General features: G+C 43.7%; 1 protein-coding gene across 1 annotated transcript; it reads left to right on the top strand.

Moving 5' to 3' along the window:
- Window positions 1–1,578: 1,578 nt before the first annotated feature.
- Window positions 1,579–13,092, top strand: LOC130115212 (uncharacterized protein K02A2.6-like). The gene is made up of 7 exons (XM_056282829.1): window positions 1,579–1,794; window positions 3,065–3,568; window positions 3,755–4,051; window positions 4,391–5,107; window positions 10,484–10,608; window positions 11,047–11,158; window positions 12,931–13,092. The coding sequence occupies exons 1-7, from the start codon at window positions 1,579–1,581 to the stop codon at window positions 13,090–13,092; spliced, it is 2,133 nt and encodes a 710-aa protein (XP_056138804.1).
- Window positions 13,093–18,602: the final 5,510 nt, after the last annotated feature.

The raw sequence follows: 18,602 nt of genomic DNA on the forward strand, positions 1-18,602 counted from the left end.
AGCTGAAGAAAGTTATTTTGAGTGGAGTGTCTGAGTTTTTTACAAGGAGGTGTTGGGAGCGTGGGGAGTTTGTGAAATGTGTGCAGTATGTATGCAAATGTGGGAACAACCAATGTATCTAAATCCAAAAGTCACATTTGAGGGGAACACAATTTATAATAGGGTGACATGGAGAGCGGGGTTTAAGAAGATAAGGGATCTAGTGTATGAGTATGTACCAGGGTTTATGAGGGCACAGGTAGTGGTAAATGAAGTGAGGGGAAGGGGTGATGAAATGTGGTTGGGTACAGTAGAGGGGATTTTGAAAGATCAGGGGGAGGGGGGATGCCGAGAGAATGGGTCAGTATGATTGAGAGAGAGGCTGTGTTGGATGAGGAAGGGGGGGGGATAGAAATGTATGTTGGAGAAGGAGAGAGGAGAGTAAGTCTGATGAGTGTGAAAATGAGAGTGATGTATAGATGATGGGGAAGAAGTGAGAAGACTGGCTGCAGAGAAAGTGTGGGAGAGGGTTATGAATGAGATGGATGTAGGGAGGATATGGAGGGTGAAATGGAACAGTGAAAATGTTGACTTTTTATTAAGGCATAATAAATAGGGTATTCAATAATTTAATAATTAGTAAGTTTGATGTGAATGTGGAGAAAGAAAGTGATGTGTGTGGTGTGGGAGTGGAAACATTTATGCATGAGCTTGTTGAATGATGTGAGCCGGAGGGAGACAACCCGAAAATGAAGGAATTAATAAGTAGATGTTGGAGAGGTGGGTTTGTTGAGAGAATTGGAATGGAGAGAATTGTAGTTGTTTGGAGTAACTGGTAAGGTGAAAGGGTGTAATGTGAATTTATTAAATTGTGTTTTGAGCCATGCAAGGTTTGTTGTCAAGACAACGAGGAATATAGCCCATTATGAAAAGAGGAGCGTTGAGGTGTGGAATGTTTTTAAGAGTATAATGGAAAGAGATGTTGATATGTTGTATAGTCATGTCAGGGGAGAAGAATTTATTGGGGGATTTGTGGAGGGGAGCTTTTATTGTGATTGGGGAAGAAGGGAGGGTGATGTTAGATTTTGGTTAAATGGTGTATTGTGTAGGGTAAGGTGTATTGGGGGTGGTATATGTGTATTTTTTGTTTAAGTTCCTTGATTTGGTGGTGGTGGTGGTGGTGGTGGTGGAGGGGACTGTAGGCTGGAAGCCATGCCAAAGCCTACAGGTCACCTCACTATTTTCCGTCTTGTCTATGTTTTTGTTACGTATGGATGAGGCTATTCTACCAGTGACCACTAGGTGGCACCTGTATTCTATATTGCTGTTGTCTGGGTTGTAACCAACAGAAGAAGAGTTCCTAGTAAAGCATGGAAATGAACGGCCGTGTGTGCGTTGTGGTCCCTGCATCGTGTGTGAAATTGTTTACACCATAGTGTTATTAGCCAGCTACATAATATAAATTGGCGACGAGATGTGGAGTAGAAACTTTTAGGCACCAAAGTAGCCGTGAAAAGGGAAGTTTTCTACTTGTTTGGACGAAGTCATCCACGCAGTTGTAGCGGAGAAGAAAGGGAAAAGGATCCAGAAGGACGCATCATGGCAGGAATTATTGGCGGTATGGAACCATTTGAGGAATCCGGTGAACAGTGGGCAACGTATATTGAGCGTTTTGAGAATTATATCCTGGCTAATGAGATCAGGGATGCTAAGAAGGTGCCGGTTCTATTGAGTGTGATAGGGCCAAAGACCTACGGATTATTGCGCAGTCTGATTGCTCCAGATAAGCCTGGGGAGAAGAAGTATGGTGACATTGTAAAGGTGTTGAAAGGACATTTCGCCCCCAAACCGATAGTGATAGCAGAGAGATTCCGTTTCCACAAGAGGAATCAGGAGGACGGTGAGTCGGTGGCTCAGTATGTTGCTGTGCTTAAAGGACTTTCCGAGCATTGTGAGTTTGGTGGCTACTTAGAGGATGCACTACGGGACAGGTTTGTTTGTGGACCGAAAAGTGAAACGGTTCAGAAGCGCCTGTTGACCGAGGACAATTTGACCTTTCAGAAAGCGGTCACTTATGCCGTTTCAGCAGAAACAGTGGCGCGTGACGCACAACAGTTGAGCGGCTCGTTAAAGGTAAATGCCGTTCTCTCTCAAACATCCCATGCCAAATGCAGGCGGTGTGGAAAGACAAATCATAGTGATGATAACTGTTGGTATAAAGATAGAGACTGCCATCAATGCAGCAGGAAAGGCCACATTGGTCGCATGTGTAAAAGTAAACCCAAGAATGACTGGCAGAGAGAGGAAATACAGAGAAGGGAAACCGGAGTTTAAAGGCAAAAGCAACACATCCAAACACAGTGGGAGAGACAAGAAGAAGAAAGTGCATTGTGTGGAGGCCAGTGACAATTAAAGTACAAGTGAAGGGACTAAATCTGACAATGATAACAAATTGACATGTTATGCACTGTTTCGTAAGGGTAAATATTCACGTATATCTGTGTTACCTGAAATAAATGGTAAGAAAATTGAAATGGAATTAGACACAGGGGCTGCGGTATCTTTAATTTCATGGGAACAGTATGAAAGTACAATGAAAAAGGTGCCATTGCAGCCTACTGATGTAGTCCTTAGGATGTATACAGGTGAACCTTTGTTACCAGAAGGGGTTATTAATGTGAAAGTAAACCTGAATAAGCAAACAGCTGAGTTACCATTGTATGTTGTAAAAGTGAATGCAGCTCCACTATTTGGTAGAGAGTGGCTGAGAGCTATTAAGCTTAACTGGAAAGACTTAAAAACTGTGTATGGTGTACAACTTGAAAATAAAGACAGTTTAGATGCTGTACTAAAGCGGCATTCTGCTGTGTTCTCGGATGGGTTGGGTTCAATGAAAGACATTAAGGCGAGAGTGACTCTTAAACCTGATAGCATACCCAAATTCTGCCCACCACGTAATGTGCCCTATGCTCTGAGATCCAAAGTAGAGGCTGAACTGACCCGCCTCACTGACCTTGGCGTGATCTCACCAGTGGAGCATAGTGACTGGGCCACACCCGTAGTTCCTGTCAACAAGAAGGATGGCACGGTGAGACTTTGTGGTGATTTCAAAGTCACCCTCAACCAAGCACTCTGTGTGGACCAGTATCCTATTCCACGCATTGAGGATCTCTTTGCATCGCTAGCTAGAGGTCAACGCTTCAGTAAACTGGACTTGTCAAACGCATACCTACAGATGGAAGTAGTGGAGGAGTCGAGGAAGCTACTGACTATTTCCACACAAAAAGGACTTTTCTGCTACAACCGCTTGCCCTTCGGTATTGCGTCGGCACCAGCGTTGTTCCAGAAGGCTATGGATCAAGTGCTCGTTGGATTGCCATTCACGCACTGTTATCTCGATGACATTCTGGTTAGTGGGCCAGACGAAGAGACCCACCTGAAAGCCCTGGACGACGTTCTCACGAGACTGGAGGAGTATGGTCTCCATGTCAAAAAGGATAAGTGCATGTTTTTCCAGGAGTCAGTAGAGTATCTAGGTCATATCATCGATGCTGCCGGGCTCCACAAGTCGCCAGAGAAGGAATGCGCTGTTGTGGAGGCACTGGCACCCACCAACGTTAGCAAACTACGCACGCTCCTCGGAATGATAAACTACTATGGACGTTTCATCCCGGACCTGGCAACCATCCTGCAACCACTGAACGCACTGCTGCACAAAGGGAAGAAATGGCAGTGGACTACAGCTTGTGAGGCAGCGTTCCGAAAAGTGAAAGAGCTCATGGTATCTCAGAAGGTGCTAACCCACTACAACCCTGAGCTGCCCCTCCGTCTAGCCTGTGACGCTTCACCCTATGGGGTAGGGGCTGTACCCTCTCATGTCATGCCTGATGGTGTAGAGAAACCTATCGCTTATGCGTCAAGAACACTCAGCAAAGCAGAGCAGAACTATGCCCAGATTGAGCGAGAGGCGCTGGGGATAGTCTTTGGCATACGTAAGTTTCACCAGTATCTCTATGGTAACAAGTTCACTCTACTCACAGACCATCGCCCGCTGACCTCCATTCTCAGTCCAGTGAGGAGTACGCCGTTGATGGCCGCAGCCCGCATGGAGCGCTGGGCGCTCCTCTTGTCAGCGCATGATTACACTATAGAGTAGTGTAAGGCTTCAGCACATACTAATGCAGATGGACTGTCAAGGTTGCCACTTCCGGACACTCACGATGACAAGATAGACACCGTAGATGTGTTTTACATGTCACAGTTAGACACACTACCAATCAGTACCACTGATATCCGAAACAACACTAGATCTGACCCTACACTGTCCCGCGTACTAGAGATGGTCACTACTGGACATTTTCCAAACACGAAAAACACAGATACTGAACTGTCTGTTTTCCTGACTCGTCAAAATGACCTCACAATCCAACAGGGATGCCTCATGTGGGGCACACGAGTGGTAGTGCCACCCAAGCTACGGCCCCGGGTGCTCAACGAGCTACATACAGCACACCCAGGGGTAGTGAGGATGAAAAGCTTGGCACGGTCATATGTCTGGTGGCCAGGTATTGACTCTCAGATCAAGCTCCAGGCCAAATCCTGCCACTCATGCCAGCGTAGTCAGAGAGAACCGAGTCTTGCCCCTCTACATCCATGGATGTGGCCTTCCAGTCCTTGGGAAAGGATTCACGTGGACTTTGCTGGTTCATTTGAAGGACACATGTATCTTGTGGTAGTAGATGCTCATTCTAAATGGCCCGAGGTGCAAATCATGGATAGCACCACAGCAAGCAAGACCATCACAGTACTGAGGGGCCTTTTCAGTCGCCACGGCCTTCCTCACATTCTCATAAGCGACAATGGACCCCAGTTCTGTTCTGAGGAATTCGCCACATTCCTGAAAGCCAATGGAGTCAAGCACCTTCGCTCAGCGCCGTATCACCCTGCTACGAACGGCCTGGCCGAGCGCTTTGTACAGACTTTCAAACACGCCCTCAAATCCTCCAGGGGCGCCGCACCAGTGCAACAGCGGCTCGACACATTCCTGTTGACGTATCGCAACACTCCGCACGCCACGACAAAGGAACCGCCGTCTATGCTGTTCACAAGGCGCATGCTACGCACGCGACTGGACTTTCTCAAACCCAGTGTGGCTGGGGTTGTTCATCGCTCTCAAGACTCACAGCAGCAACGCCGTCAACAACACTCCAAGGCCAGACACTTTGCAGTCGGTGAGTCTGTCCTTGTTCGTGATTACCGGAAGTGGGAGGAAAAGTGGACACAAGGAGTTATAATGACTCAAACGGGACCAGTGTCATACGAGGTCAAGGTGGGAGCACAGGGAGTGTGGAAACGCCATGTGGATCAGATGTTGACTCGAACAGAGCAAGCACACGCGGACGCTGCCAGCTCTGCAGTCCACCTTCCTACCAGCTTCCCTATGTCACCTCAACGTAGTGCTGGTGGTACTACACGTCACCTCGGTACCCCTGCATCTCACACTGATGAGAACACTAATCCAGTTCCAGTGGCTATCGAGCCCACGGAGACACCTCAATCCAGTGAACCAGCTGGTGCTGGACCTACTAAGATAGCGGAGACTGTTAGACACTCGCGCTATCCGGTGAGACATACTAAACCACCTGCACGTTACTCTGCTGAGTAAACACATTGATAATGTGGTAAAGAGACTGAGACTTTTGAGTATAAAAATATTGGGAAACAAATACGGGGTCTGAATGTATACCGGAAAATAACATTGTTTTGAATGTACTTTTGGGAAGTAACATTACGCCTTTGTCACTTAATCTTTGCTCCGGGAAGTGATTTTTGCATTGTTGATGTACAACATATTTTAGTTGGGAGGAGATGTTATGTAGGGATGAGGCTATTCTACCAGTGACCACTAGGTGGCACCTTATTCTATATTGCTGTTGTCTGGGTTGTAACCAACAGAAGAAGAGTTCCTAGTAAAGCATGGAAATGAACAGCCGTGTGTGCGTTGTGGTCCCTGCATCGTGTGTGAAATTGTTTACACCATAGTGTTATTAGCCAGCTACATAATAGTTTTAATATTTTATTTCTTTGATTTGGTGGGGGGGGGGGGCTGTATGCTAGAAGCCATACTAAAGCCTACAGGTTACCTCATTATTTTTTTGTCTCAACTATCTGTGTTTTAAACTTTAGTTGAATGTCTCTTATCTTGCTTTTTCTTCTTGTTCTAATGATCAGGTATATTTGTGTAAATATGTAAAAAAGAGGTGTGACATGTATTTTCATCATAAAAGAGAGGGAAAAAAGTACTGTTGCCTCACAGCAAGAAGGTCCTGGATTCAAACCCTATGCCATCCCAGCTCCTTTCTGTGTGGAGTTTGTATGTTCCCCCCCGTGTCTGTGTGGGTTTCCCCTGGGTGCTCCAATTTCCTTCCATCAAAAAGACATGCATGTTAGGTTTAATACTCCTGTCTGTGCCCCTGAGCAATGCATTGGAAAGAAGAACTGGAGTTGGTCCCCATGTGCTGCCGCTGCCCACTGCTCCTATACAATAGGATGGGTTAAATGCAGAGGATGAATTCATCGTAACCAAAAAAAAATTGTACAATGACAAAAATAAAGTGTCTTTCTTTCTTTCTTTCTTTCAAGTCAGCACTCAGTTACAATCGGTAACATTAAAAACCACAAACCAAGCCAGAAATCTTGTGTGTAGTCATGGATTCAGACCTGAATTTCAATAGCCACATCAAGATAATTGCAAAGCCTGCTATGAACTGAAGAATATATCAAGAATTAAAGGATTTATGTCTCAGCAGGGTTTGGAAAAACTTGTCCATGCATTAATCTTCAGTCGACTCGACTACCGTAACAGCATCTTCACTGGTTTCTCTATAAATTAGTTAAAACAGCTGCAGCTGATTCAGAACCACAGCTGCTCGAGTCCTTATTAAAACCACACAAAAAAACCCCCCAAAAAAAGTGGCTCACATCACTACATCACTCCAGTTCTGAGGTCATTACACTCGCTTCCTGTCCATCAAAGAATTGATTTTAAAACTCTGCTCTTGGTTTATAAAGCACTGAATGCTTTAGGGCCAAAATGCATTTCTGATCTTCTGCTGCACTATGAACCATCCAGACCTCTCAGATGGTCTGAGACTGGTCTGCTTTCTGTCCCCAAAGTGAAAACTAAACATGGAGAGGCAGCTTTCAGTTTTTATGCACCACATATCTGGAACAAACTCCCAGAAAACTGCAGGACTGCTACAACTCTCAGTTCTTTTAAAACAGGGCTGAAGACTTTCCTGTTTACCACTGCCTTTTATTAAATCAAATTTGAAGCTTTTGGTTATCATCTTAGAATGGACTGTAACTTTTACTCTCTATTTGTTTTTCAAGTCAAGTTTAAGTTCACTTTATTGTCATATAAATATAAAAATACCAAATATAAAATATATCATGGCAGCATGGTGGTACAGTGGTTAGCGCGATCACCTCACAGCAAGGTCCTGGGTTCAAGCCCCGGGGTCGTCCAACCTTGGTGGGTCATCTTGGGTCGTCGTCTGTGTGGAGTTTGCATGTTCTCCCTGTGTCTGTGTGGGTTTCCTCTGGAGGCTCCGGTTTCCTCCCACAGTCCAAAGACATGTAGGTCAGGTGAGTTGGCCATACTAAATTGTCCATATGTGTGTGTGTGTGTGTGTGTGTGTGTGTGTGTGTGTGTGTGTGTGTGTGTGTGTGTGTGTGTGTGTGTGTCCGCACTGTGATGGCCTGGTGGCCTGTCCAGGGCGTCTCACCGCCTGCCGGCCAATGACTGCTGGAATAGGCTCCAGCGTCCCCGCAACCCTGAGAGCAGGATAAGCGGTTAAGAGAATGGATGGATGGAAAATATACCTTGTACCTTCAACTGCAATGAAATGCATATGCCCTAGCTGTCTCAGCCCTTAAAACTATATATAAGGATATAACGAATAATAACTGAATAAATAAAAAATCAGAAATCCCACTAAATAATAAATCAATGAAAGTTGGTGCCTACTGTTCAGTATTCTGACCACCTGGGAGTAAAAACTGTTTGAGGCAGCTGGTCCAAGCTCTGATGCTTTGAATACTAAATGTCTTTTTATTGCCTTATGTTGCTTTTACATTTTGTCTTGATGCCTTTTCTGTTATATGTAAAGCATTTTGAATCCCCTTGTTGCTGAAATGTGCTATTACAATAAATTTGCCTTGCCTTTCAATGGTGGACAGGGGTCATGATGGGCTCTCTGACTGGTCTGCAGCTACAGAGCAGGGTGCGATGCACTGTGTTGAAAATGGACTGCATTTTTATAGCGCTTTTCTAGTCTACTGACCACTCAAAGCGCTTTACAGTGTATACCTCACATTCACCCATTCACACATACATTCATGGCGGAGGCTGCCATGCAAGATGCCACCTGCTCATCAGGAGAAGGGTTCAGTGTCTTGCTCAAGGACACCTCAACACGCTCTCTGCAGGAGCTGGGGATCGAACTAGCGACCTTCCAATTACTAGAAAATCCGCTCTACCTCCTGAGCCACGCCATCCCTATTTTTTGTCACATTCCTTCCGTAACCATCATTAAAAATTTCAGTGACTTGTGCCACAGTAGATCTTCTGTCGGTTTGGACCAGGCGGGGTAGCCTTCGTTGCCCTCGCACATCGATGAGCGTTGGGCGCCCAACACCCTACCACCAGTTTGTGGTTTTTCCCTCCTCGGACCACTGTCGGTAGGTACTCACCACTGCTAACTGGGAGCACCCCACAAGCTTTGTTGTTCTAGAGATGCTCTGACCCAGTCGTTTGGCCATAAAAATTTGGCCAAGTCACTCAGCTCTCTATTGCTGACCATTCTCCTGCATCCAAAACGTTGACTATGAGAACTGATTATTCACTTACCAGACCTTGACATGTGCCCCTGTTTGGACATGATCAATGTTATTCGGTTCGCCTGTGAGTGGTCATAATGTTTTGGCTCATCAGTGTATAAATATTTAATGTCCCTATCATTAGTTCAACAACACCAGGTTACTAAAATCAGTTCCACTGGATGTCTTGATGCATGCTCAATAATCCAGGTAAGAAAATCAAAGAAGGTTGAATCAGTTCATCTGGATACAACATTGTATACAGATGAACTGATTCAACCTTCTTTGAGTTCCACTGGATATTAATGATGGTCTGTATACACACTATATAAAAATTCAGCCCAGTGGAAATAGGTTAACAGTCAGAGCACAAGAGTGAAACATACCAGAAAAAAATGAGGGCTCCCCTAATGCAATTTAACCTCAGATTATTATGTTATAAACCTTGCGCCAAATTCAAATTTCATGTCATTCAGGGAGCACTGGTTGACTTAACAGTAGATTCAGTGTTAGGGCACTTATTGTTTCTTTCTGATCATAGGATTATGATAACATTTTTACACATTGGGGATGGTGCCTGGGGCCAATTCCAGAAATTAAAGGGAGAAAAGTACATTTGCAAATATAATGTGAGACAGCCTGATTTCAAACAGTGCCTTTAATGGTGGATACAGGTCATCTACCATGGAACAATAAAGCATCCTTTCTGATTATTAGTCCAACACTGTGTACGTCATCTAGTTTTTCATTTGCTCATTGTGAATACACCACTAATGTCCCCGTCTCATTGTGGAGACGAAAAAGACATTAAAAGCAAATCAGAGAAAGAAAGAATTGCTCACTCTGATAAACAGATTTTCAACCGGGAAAAAATGAGAGAGTTAGACCTCCTTAATCTTGTCAACGTTAATATGACTGCATTTCACAAGAAGATGAGGATGGAAATTAGTTGGGGAATATTTGTCCTTAAACAAAAAAATAGTGCCGTCACAATGAAATTAAATCAATGAAATTCAGTGATCCATGTAAATACACAAATAAATAAAAGGAATGCACAAATTATAAATTATACCACATATTCACACCAATGGATGAAAAACGCCTATTATATGTATGATGATGATTTTATATACATATAACTTTGTTAAAAGAAACACTCAACGGTAGGGAAAGTGCTCAACAAATAAGGAGCAAATTAACCCAGTGAGTCAAGTAAATTCTTCATGAGACAGTACAAGCCTGTTTCATGCCATAAGCAATCATCAGCTGTCAATAAAGCTACACGGGAAAGGACATACCATTTACTGCCTCATCATGCACATCACGTGCACAACGTCCAATGGGGAAGGGAGAGGTGCCTACCTTAAAAAATTCAAAAACATGTGCTCGGTAACGGTCCAGTGGTGGGGGGGGGGGGTGTTGGTGTTTGTCTATTGTCATGATTTATTTATAATTACAAAATAGGTGCTTATAGTATCCATGTCTGCAACTGCTGGCCAATTCATTCCTGTTATTCAATGTGGACATTTCTGGCTTGCAAATGATAAAATATTTTTCAGTTAGGCATAGGTTGCACATTTTACTACTGGCTGACTATGCTTTGTTTTTTGAGAGGTTTTCCCAGGTGGTTAACAAGCCGTACATCAAGCCCAACAACATGCTGCAGTATGTCCATACAGAAAGCAACCACCCTGCCTCCATCTTGAAGAACATTCCAGAAAGCATTAAGAGAAGACTCTCAAAACTTAGGTTGGGGTCGACAAGTTGTATACAGTCGTATTAATATGAATTTTGCGTCAATGTGACGAAGTGCTTTATTCTGTAAAGTATGGTCATTGTTCATCTGGCTATTCTTTTCATAAACATTTCGATTGTTGTTTGTTTTTTCCTGAAACTGTACCATACAGCACAATATATATCGATACCGCAATGTTAAAGTACACTGACTGAGGATTTTATTCATATCCCAAACTCCTACCAGCTACATTTACTAGAAATCTCAGTTAACGAGCTTCTGCAGTTTCACCAATGAGGGAGAAGTCTGAAAAACAAAAAACAACACCATTCCAGCTGTTTCAACACGCTGTGAGTATCCACTGCATGTTGCAGATAACAGGCAACCAAATCTGAAGCAGAATAGTATTTCCCTCTTTAACAAATGTGCTGTTAAGTTTATCTCTGTCTCAGATACCCTCTCAGGAGAGAAAAGTGTGACAACGTCCTCAAGGTGTCCAGGGATCTCTTTTATAACCGTTGCGTACGCACAAAACAGAGCCTGAAAGGACGCCACTGCGCACCTGTACGTAAACTCTGACCCATGCCTACGAACATTCTGGAGACAGGGGGAATTGGCGACGCAGATGGCGAGGTGCTTAATTGAAGCCAGATTGTATAATGATGCTTCTCACACATGTAATTTCACTTAATATCAAACGCTAATTATAGATCCACATTATGATAAACATTCAAACCAGCAGTGTTGTTTGTACTTGTGCTAAAATAACAAAACCGACATAAATAAAAGAAATTGTGTTCACCTATCAAACTTCCATCTTCAAATGATGTCCCAGGGTGATGAATAAGCCTACCACTGATTGATGCGATCATTTTGGCAAGGTGTGAAGCAATCAGTCTGTCCAATGTAAACATATAAATACTGCAGTGACACTCGTGTGTAATGATGCATGATGGATGCACTGGCACTGCTAGAGGACTACGCGAATGGAAGGATTAGGAGGGAACGAGTGTTCAGGGACCACGAAGATTTCTTGGCCCATGATGATGACTGGCTAATAAGCCCATTTAGATTCCCTAGAGCCGTGCTCTTGGATCTATGTGCTGAACTGGGTCCAGCATTAGACAGACTAACCCGACAGAACCATGCCATCCCAATACAAATACAGGTACTAACCACTCTGGGGTTTCTGGCAACCACCTGTTACCAACGGGAATTAGCCGACAGGTATGTGTTTGATACGATTAACAATACTTAATGTTTACCTTTCTGCCTAAAGCCCCTTTTGGGAATGATATAATTCTGTTAAATTTTATCCTTAAGTCTGGGATACCGCAGCCTTCCCTGAGTGCAATAACGCCTGCCGTCTTGGATGGCATCATTAATATGAGTAGTCGATACATCAAGTTGCCTTACACTGTGGGAGAACAGGCCAACATTAAAAGGCAATTTGCAGCAATATCCAGTTTCCCAAATGTAATCGGTGCAATTGACTGCACTCATATATGCTATAAGGGCTCTATATGAAAATGAATTTTTCTATGTTAATCGAAAGCATGTGCATTCATTATTGCCCAAGTCATATGTGACTTCAACATGGTCCTGACGAATATAGTGGCACGATGGCCTGGCTCAACACAACTCCTTTATCCTGATAAATAGCAGTGTAGGGAACAGATTACAGGCAGGTGCTGTGCGTGATGGCTGGCTTCTTGGTAAGTTAATAAACAACGTATTGTAGAAATTCTAACCATTCAAGCCTGATGTATAATTACTCTTCCGTTAGAAGCTGCAGGTGACAATGGCTACCCCCTCAGGCGCTGGCTCCGTACCCCGTTTCCAAATCTCCGTACCCCGTTTCCAAATCTTCAGAGCACAGAGGAAATGCGTTACAATGCTGCTAACGCTTATGCACGCTCAGTTGTGGAGTGTGCCATCAGCCTCCTCAAATGCCAATGGCAGTCTTTAGATGCCTCAAGTGGGCAAACTTTTGTACCACCCGACAAAAGTCTGCAAGATCATCAGGGCATGTGGCGTTCTGTACAACATGGCACTGAGGATTGGCATTCCTCTCTTTCCTGGGCCCCTCCCCCCAGAAAGAGGACCCTGACACACAGCCCCCTCCCCGACAAATAGGCCATCAACAGGGAGCAAGGATCCGTGAGAATGTAATGCGGCATTTGTAAAAAGACAGCAATTAAGGTTCATTTTTGACAATGTAATGTAGATGATATTTCACACATCACGGTTGATATGTTACACATCACAGCTCTTATTTGTTTCAGTTCGTCTGCTATGCCATTAATTGCACTGATGGTGTCTCTTTGTGTCTGTAGGACAGCGTCAGTCAGAACCCAACCACTTCCAGATGCGCCATGCGCACAGGACGCACTGGTGCTGGGGACAGCCGGACGCTCTGCGGCTACAGCCCTTTCGCCAGGACTCTCCTCGCCGGGAACCTCCTCGCCACCGACCGGTCCCGACTCTGGAAGAACTAACGGACACAACAAATAAGCCCACTGTGCTTTTTCACGTCTCTTCATTGTTTACACAGCCATGTAATAAAAGATAAAACAGTGCTTTACCGGGGTCATCTGTGGTTTCAGCCATGTCCGTGTCTCCCTCCTTCTCCGACACAATGCCACACACACTTGCTTCCCCGAGAATTGAGGCTATTTGGTTTTCCAGCGGCATGAGCTCAGGTGTGCGCTTGCCCCCACCAGTAGCAGACGCACTCTGATGGTGGGATGCAATTCTTATTTTTGCCTCCACCTTTGGATCTGACCACTTTTTAAAAAAAATATTTCTGGCACTGTCCTCTCTGTCGCAGTCACTACATTAACTGCAGCAGCAACATTTTGCCACTCGCTGAATTTTCTTTTGTTTGTGACCCACTGCTGAGGCCACCAAACAAATCTCAGGGGGGGGGGGAACTGGGGGGAATAGCGTGACCCTCCCACGCACTACGTTCCCCTGGCAAAGCTCCTCGTTGTCAGGTGAAAAGAAGCGGCTGGCGACTCCACATGTATTGGAAGAGGCATGTGGTAGTTTGCAGTCCTCCTCGGATCTGCAGAGGGGTTGTAGCAGTGACCGGGACGGCTCGGAAGAGTGGGGTAATTGGCCAAGTACAATTGGGGAGAAAAAAAGGAGGGGATCCAAAAAATAAAATAAAATAAATCGCACCATTCTCAAAAATCCCAATGATGCACTTCTACAAAAAATATATATATTTCAGGTGAAATATGAGTGCTATGGGCACTGAAATTGTACATTTTGTTATGTATTCTTTTACTTCAGATTCATGCTACATAAACGAGAAAAACTGTAAGCTAAATAAATTGTTAACCTTTGGGAAAAAATTATTTTCATCTCAGTAAGACCTCATTCATGTGTCTTTGTCTGTTTAGGCAATGTTTCAGGTTGATTTGGCAAAAAACGAAACAAAAAACAAAACAGTATTTTGTGGCAGTTCACTTTAAAATATGTAAACTTGACCAATGTACAGCTAACTTCTCCATCCTGAACTTGTAGTCGATACTGTGAATATTTGGTTTACAAATCTTGTTTATAACACCCAGAAGGTGCTGAGGCCTTGTTGGATCTCCATGAGTCAGCTGAGATCTCAGAGCCAGAGGACATCACTGAGATGTTACATGGTCGACAAGGTAAATGAATTGTATTCATAACTGTAGCCAGTTATTCATAAAATTATTAATAACTGGTTTATAGATTATAGTTGGATAAAGGCACGGGTGTAGTGGGGATTTTTTTTTAGTGGGGGGACGCAATTTTAATGACATCGTCACAGAGAATGCTGCGTGCTGACACATGCTTCATTCACAAACCACACACGAATCAGCCCAGTTCATAGACCATTTTATGACCTACGTCACACATAGTATGCGTGCGCATTTTGGCAGCAAAGAGGCAACTTCTCCATCTCTAATCAATGCAGAGTGCAAGTGGATTTTTGATCGATTGATATTTACATTTTTAAAATGTCATCTTGTTGTGTTGTGGGTTGCCAGAACCAGTCTAGCAAAACTAAAGGTATTAATTTCTACTGCATTCCATCGGGGAAAAGACCATTCAGTGCAAACAGGCGAAGACTGAGGCTACAAGCAATAAAACGAGTCTAGATAAATACATAAGTGGCTATCATAACAAATAGAATTTATATTGTTGCACAAATAAGAGGTTATAGCATAAAATTGTATAGTCACAAATAATAAAATCAATTTTTTGCTGCCAAAATGTGCACGCATACTAAATCACGTGATCACTGTTTACCAACTGTAAAAGGATCCACAAATTTATTCTACACCAAACACATACAGTCAGGTATGTGCAATTTTATAATTACAGGCTGCAGTAGCTCCAAGTCGGAGGGGAAGTCAAATCATTGCCACTACTTATTATTATATTCAACATCATTGGTTTACTTAGTCATTTCAATTGGGCAACACAGTATAGGCCTAATTAAGTTTGAAGTTGAGATTGTAATCCATAAAACACATCAAGCACAGCAGGCCGTGCCTAAAAAAACTCACCAGTGTTATTCACCATTGATGTTTTTATTTTGACACAGGACGTCCTGCTCAAAAAAGTCAAAGAAATTGCCACACTGGGTCAGGAGAATCTTTGAGAGATTTGGTTGAAGGTCTCGTTCTCGTGTCTTCAGCCGAGCGATGGTATCTCAGCCAAGTTGTCACATAGCCTGTTGGATCCCACTGGTTTAGAGGTGGCCCGTGTAGTTTGATGAACATCAAGGCGGATACCCGTTCAATCAGTAACTTTGTGTGGATCGGGGTGACAATTAAATTCATCTGGCTGAATCCCCAGTCGCACTCTGCAGTGCTTGCTACATGGGATGAGTTTGGTGCAATTAATTAAAGGCCTGAGCATCCCCATTGCTCACGATTAAGTCTCTGAATCCATCAATTGCACTAAAAGTTGGCATACTGAATCTTTTACAGAGTTCAATTATTTCCACCTCTCCAAAACTGGTGGCCAGTTGTCACATTCCAGGACTTTCAGTTGTGCAGTCAAACGGACATACTCCGACTCGGCCTGGGAGGTTGCTGCTGGCCCTGATGCAGTGGTGAACATTCGATGGTTCAGATTATTGCTTAGACTTCTAATAAACTGTTGACGATTGATGGAAACTATTTTCGAGTTATGTGTCAGCCCAACTGTGCCAAACCTGCCTGCTGATATTGCCATTTCAGCTGCAAGGACTTTGGTTCCTGGTCAGTCTGCCAGTCCATCAATGAACCGGATGCTACGTCTGCTCAGTTTGTCTGCATAGGCTACTGATGTTGTGCGTTTTTGTAAGCATTCTGATAGCAGGGCTAGCTTGTTTAGTGTGTCATACATGAGTGCTAATCTAACAGGAACTGCTTTGAAGTGAGCCGCCTTAACAGACCTTCATACAGTTTCCTGTTGGAGGTCGATCGTTTCTCATCTGTCTTCGCAAAGCTAAAGTGAGCACACAGTGACTCAAAATTATTCCAAACAGCAGACACTGTGTGGAAGGAACTGGCCACCCAACTCGTGCTAAACACACGGCCGATTTTTCCCACTTGTTGTTGCAACTCGGCAGCACACTCTGTCAATTCTCATTGATTTTGGGGTGATCTGCTGTACAGTGTATAATTTGTCCATAAATGCCTGAAAATGGTTACCACCATTGACGTCAGACACAGTGTCACCCACAGCGAGCTCCAGCCAGTGATTTAGGCCAGTGGTTCTCAACCTTTTTTGAGTATTGTACCCCCAAAGCATTTCAAGCCAACCTAAAGTACCCCCTACTACCCAATCAATTGTGCTGATCACCAGGATATATCATTAATGTATATAATTTATATATACATATACAGTATTTTATTTAGTCTATATATCATTAATTATAAATGTTTATAAAAAAATAAGACTCAATCTCCCCAATTAATGTTACACTTTAATCATATTCAATCATAACTAATCATATTACTTATAACAGCCATTGTTTATAGACTTTAAAAAAAAGTAAGGCTTAAACTCACCAATTAATGTGACACTCAATGGGACACTTGAGTCTGTTTCTCACTCATCAGTCTGTGAGTCTGGGGGAGGTTGTAGCAACAGCTGTTACCAGGTTATTCTCCAAGTTCAGCCTGTTCCTGAGTTTAATTTTGATGTTCATAGGTCATAGTGGAGAATGTCACCTCACACGGGTATATGGATCCAAAGGGCAACAGTTCATTCAGGGCATGTTTCCCCAATTCAGGATACTCCTTCTCTACAACACACCAGAACTGCATCAGTGGTGTGCTCGAGTACCTCATCTTCAGGCTCCTATCTGAGGACACATCTATGAGGTTTTCTTGCAGTGTCGGGAATGCTGCTGTTAAGGTCTGTCACAAATGGATTATGCACCCAGTCCAGTTTGGAAGACTTGTTGACAATATCAGGGAAGTAGGAGTTGAACTCATTCTTGAGTTTGGATAAATGTGTGTGTACTATTTTCACAATTGTAGCTCTGTCACATTCACCAGTGGCAATGTGTGTGTCCAGCTGCAGGAAACAACTTGTATCCCAATCTTCACATTTGCTCTGCCAAAGCTTGATCTGCTTCATGAATCCACATACTTTGTCATACAAGCTAAGAACATGTGTGTCTTTACCTTGAAGAGAGAGATTCAGCTGGTTGAGTTTGCTGAAAACATCGGAGAGGTATCCCAGCCGAGATACCCAGTCAGCGTCATCGAATATAGCCAAAAGGGGGTGCGTGTGCTCCTACAGAAATTCCCTCTTCATTGCGTAGCTTGAACATCAGCTGTAACGTCTTCCCTCGGGATAATCACCGGACATCGGTGTGAAGAAGTAGCTGTTCATGTTCTGACCCACCGTCTTGACAAACTGACTGAGACAGTCTATGATTCAAAGGCCTGGACTGTATGAAGTTGATCACTTTCACGGCATCATTCAAAACATTGTTTAACTCTGGACTCATTCCCTTGCTAGCTAATGCTTCACAGTGATCATGCAGTGCATCCATGTAACATTAGGGTTTACCTTTTTGATGTGGGCCATCGCCGCAGCGCTGTCCGTGCACAGATGAGAGCAGGATTTCCAATCCAGCTTGTGTTGAGAGAAAAAAAAATGTCAATAACGCTTAAAAACGTTCTGTTCGGGAGTTCTCCCCATGAGTTTTGTGCAAACAGAATGTGCTCGTTCATCTCGTGTCTTTGTAACGCACAAATGCAATCAGCTGCGGTTCCCCACTGACATCTGTTGATTCATCCAACTGCAAAGCGAACGTACCTGACTCTTTCAATTTCTCCAACACTTGATCAATAATGCCAATTCCCATGTTGTCAATCCAATGGCACACAGTATTATTTGACAATGGCACTTTCTTCAGGACATCAGCTGCTTTCTTATCGATCATTGTTTCTGTGAGAATGACAGCAGCAGGCAAGATTAGTTCTTCAGCTATGGTAAATGACTTTTTTGATTTAGCCACAAATAGCACACAGCGTATGACGCCTCCAAAGCCTTGGTTGAGACTGATGTCACTTTCTTTAGTTTTTCTTGGCTTCTCTTAAATTCAGCCAGCTTTTGATGGAAAAACTCGGCAGGTTTACCCACACAGGAGAGATGCTTACTACTGGGGTGGTGATGTAAATGGGACGGATTCATGCTATTATTCGAAAGCAGGTCGCCACAGAGGAAACACATTGGCTGCGGCGGCTCTGTAGTTGTGGCAATAAATCCGGAGATTGTTCACCAAACTGACGATGCTTTACCTTCTACATTTTCGTTTTCTTCTGAACGGGTTCTCCGGGATTCAGCAGTATCACCTGTGCTGTTGTTGCTGGATGAACCCGCTCGACTCAGCCATTTATCCATAATGTTAACTGAAAATTTGAAAGAGGCTTGATATTTTGCTAGGTAGCAAGAAAAACAGCGTGCCAGTATGTGCTCGTGAGCAGAGTGACGGCTGACAAAGTCCGGTGGGAAACTG

The sequence above is a fragment of the Lampris incognitus genome, chromosome 7, assembly GCF_029633865.1.
Source record: "Lampris incognitus isolate fLamInc1 chromosome 7, fLamInc1.hap2, whole genome shotgun sequence".
Classification (NCBI taxonomy): domain Eukaryota; kingdom Metazoa; phylum Chordata; class Actinopteri; order Lampriformes; family Lampridae; genus Lampris; species Lampris incognitus.

What these genes read in the sequence shown, in the direction of transcription:
- LOC130115212 (XM_056282829.1), top strand. Translation starts at nt 1,579, where the DNA reads ATGGCAGGAATTATTGGCGGTATGGAACCATTTGAGGAATCCGGTGAA. An exon ending in AGAAGAAGTATGGTGACATT is followed by an intron (nt 1,795 to 3,064) that starts GTAAAGGTGTTG and finishes AAGAAGGATGGC; the next exon opens with ACGGTGAGACTTTGTGGTGA. An exon ending in AGAAGACTCTCAAAACTTAG is followed by an intron (nt 10,609 to 11,046) that starts GTTGGGGTCGAC and finishes TCTCTGTCTCAG; the next exon opens with ATACCCTCTCAGGAGAGAAA.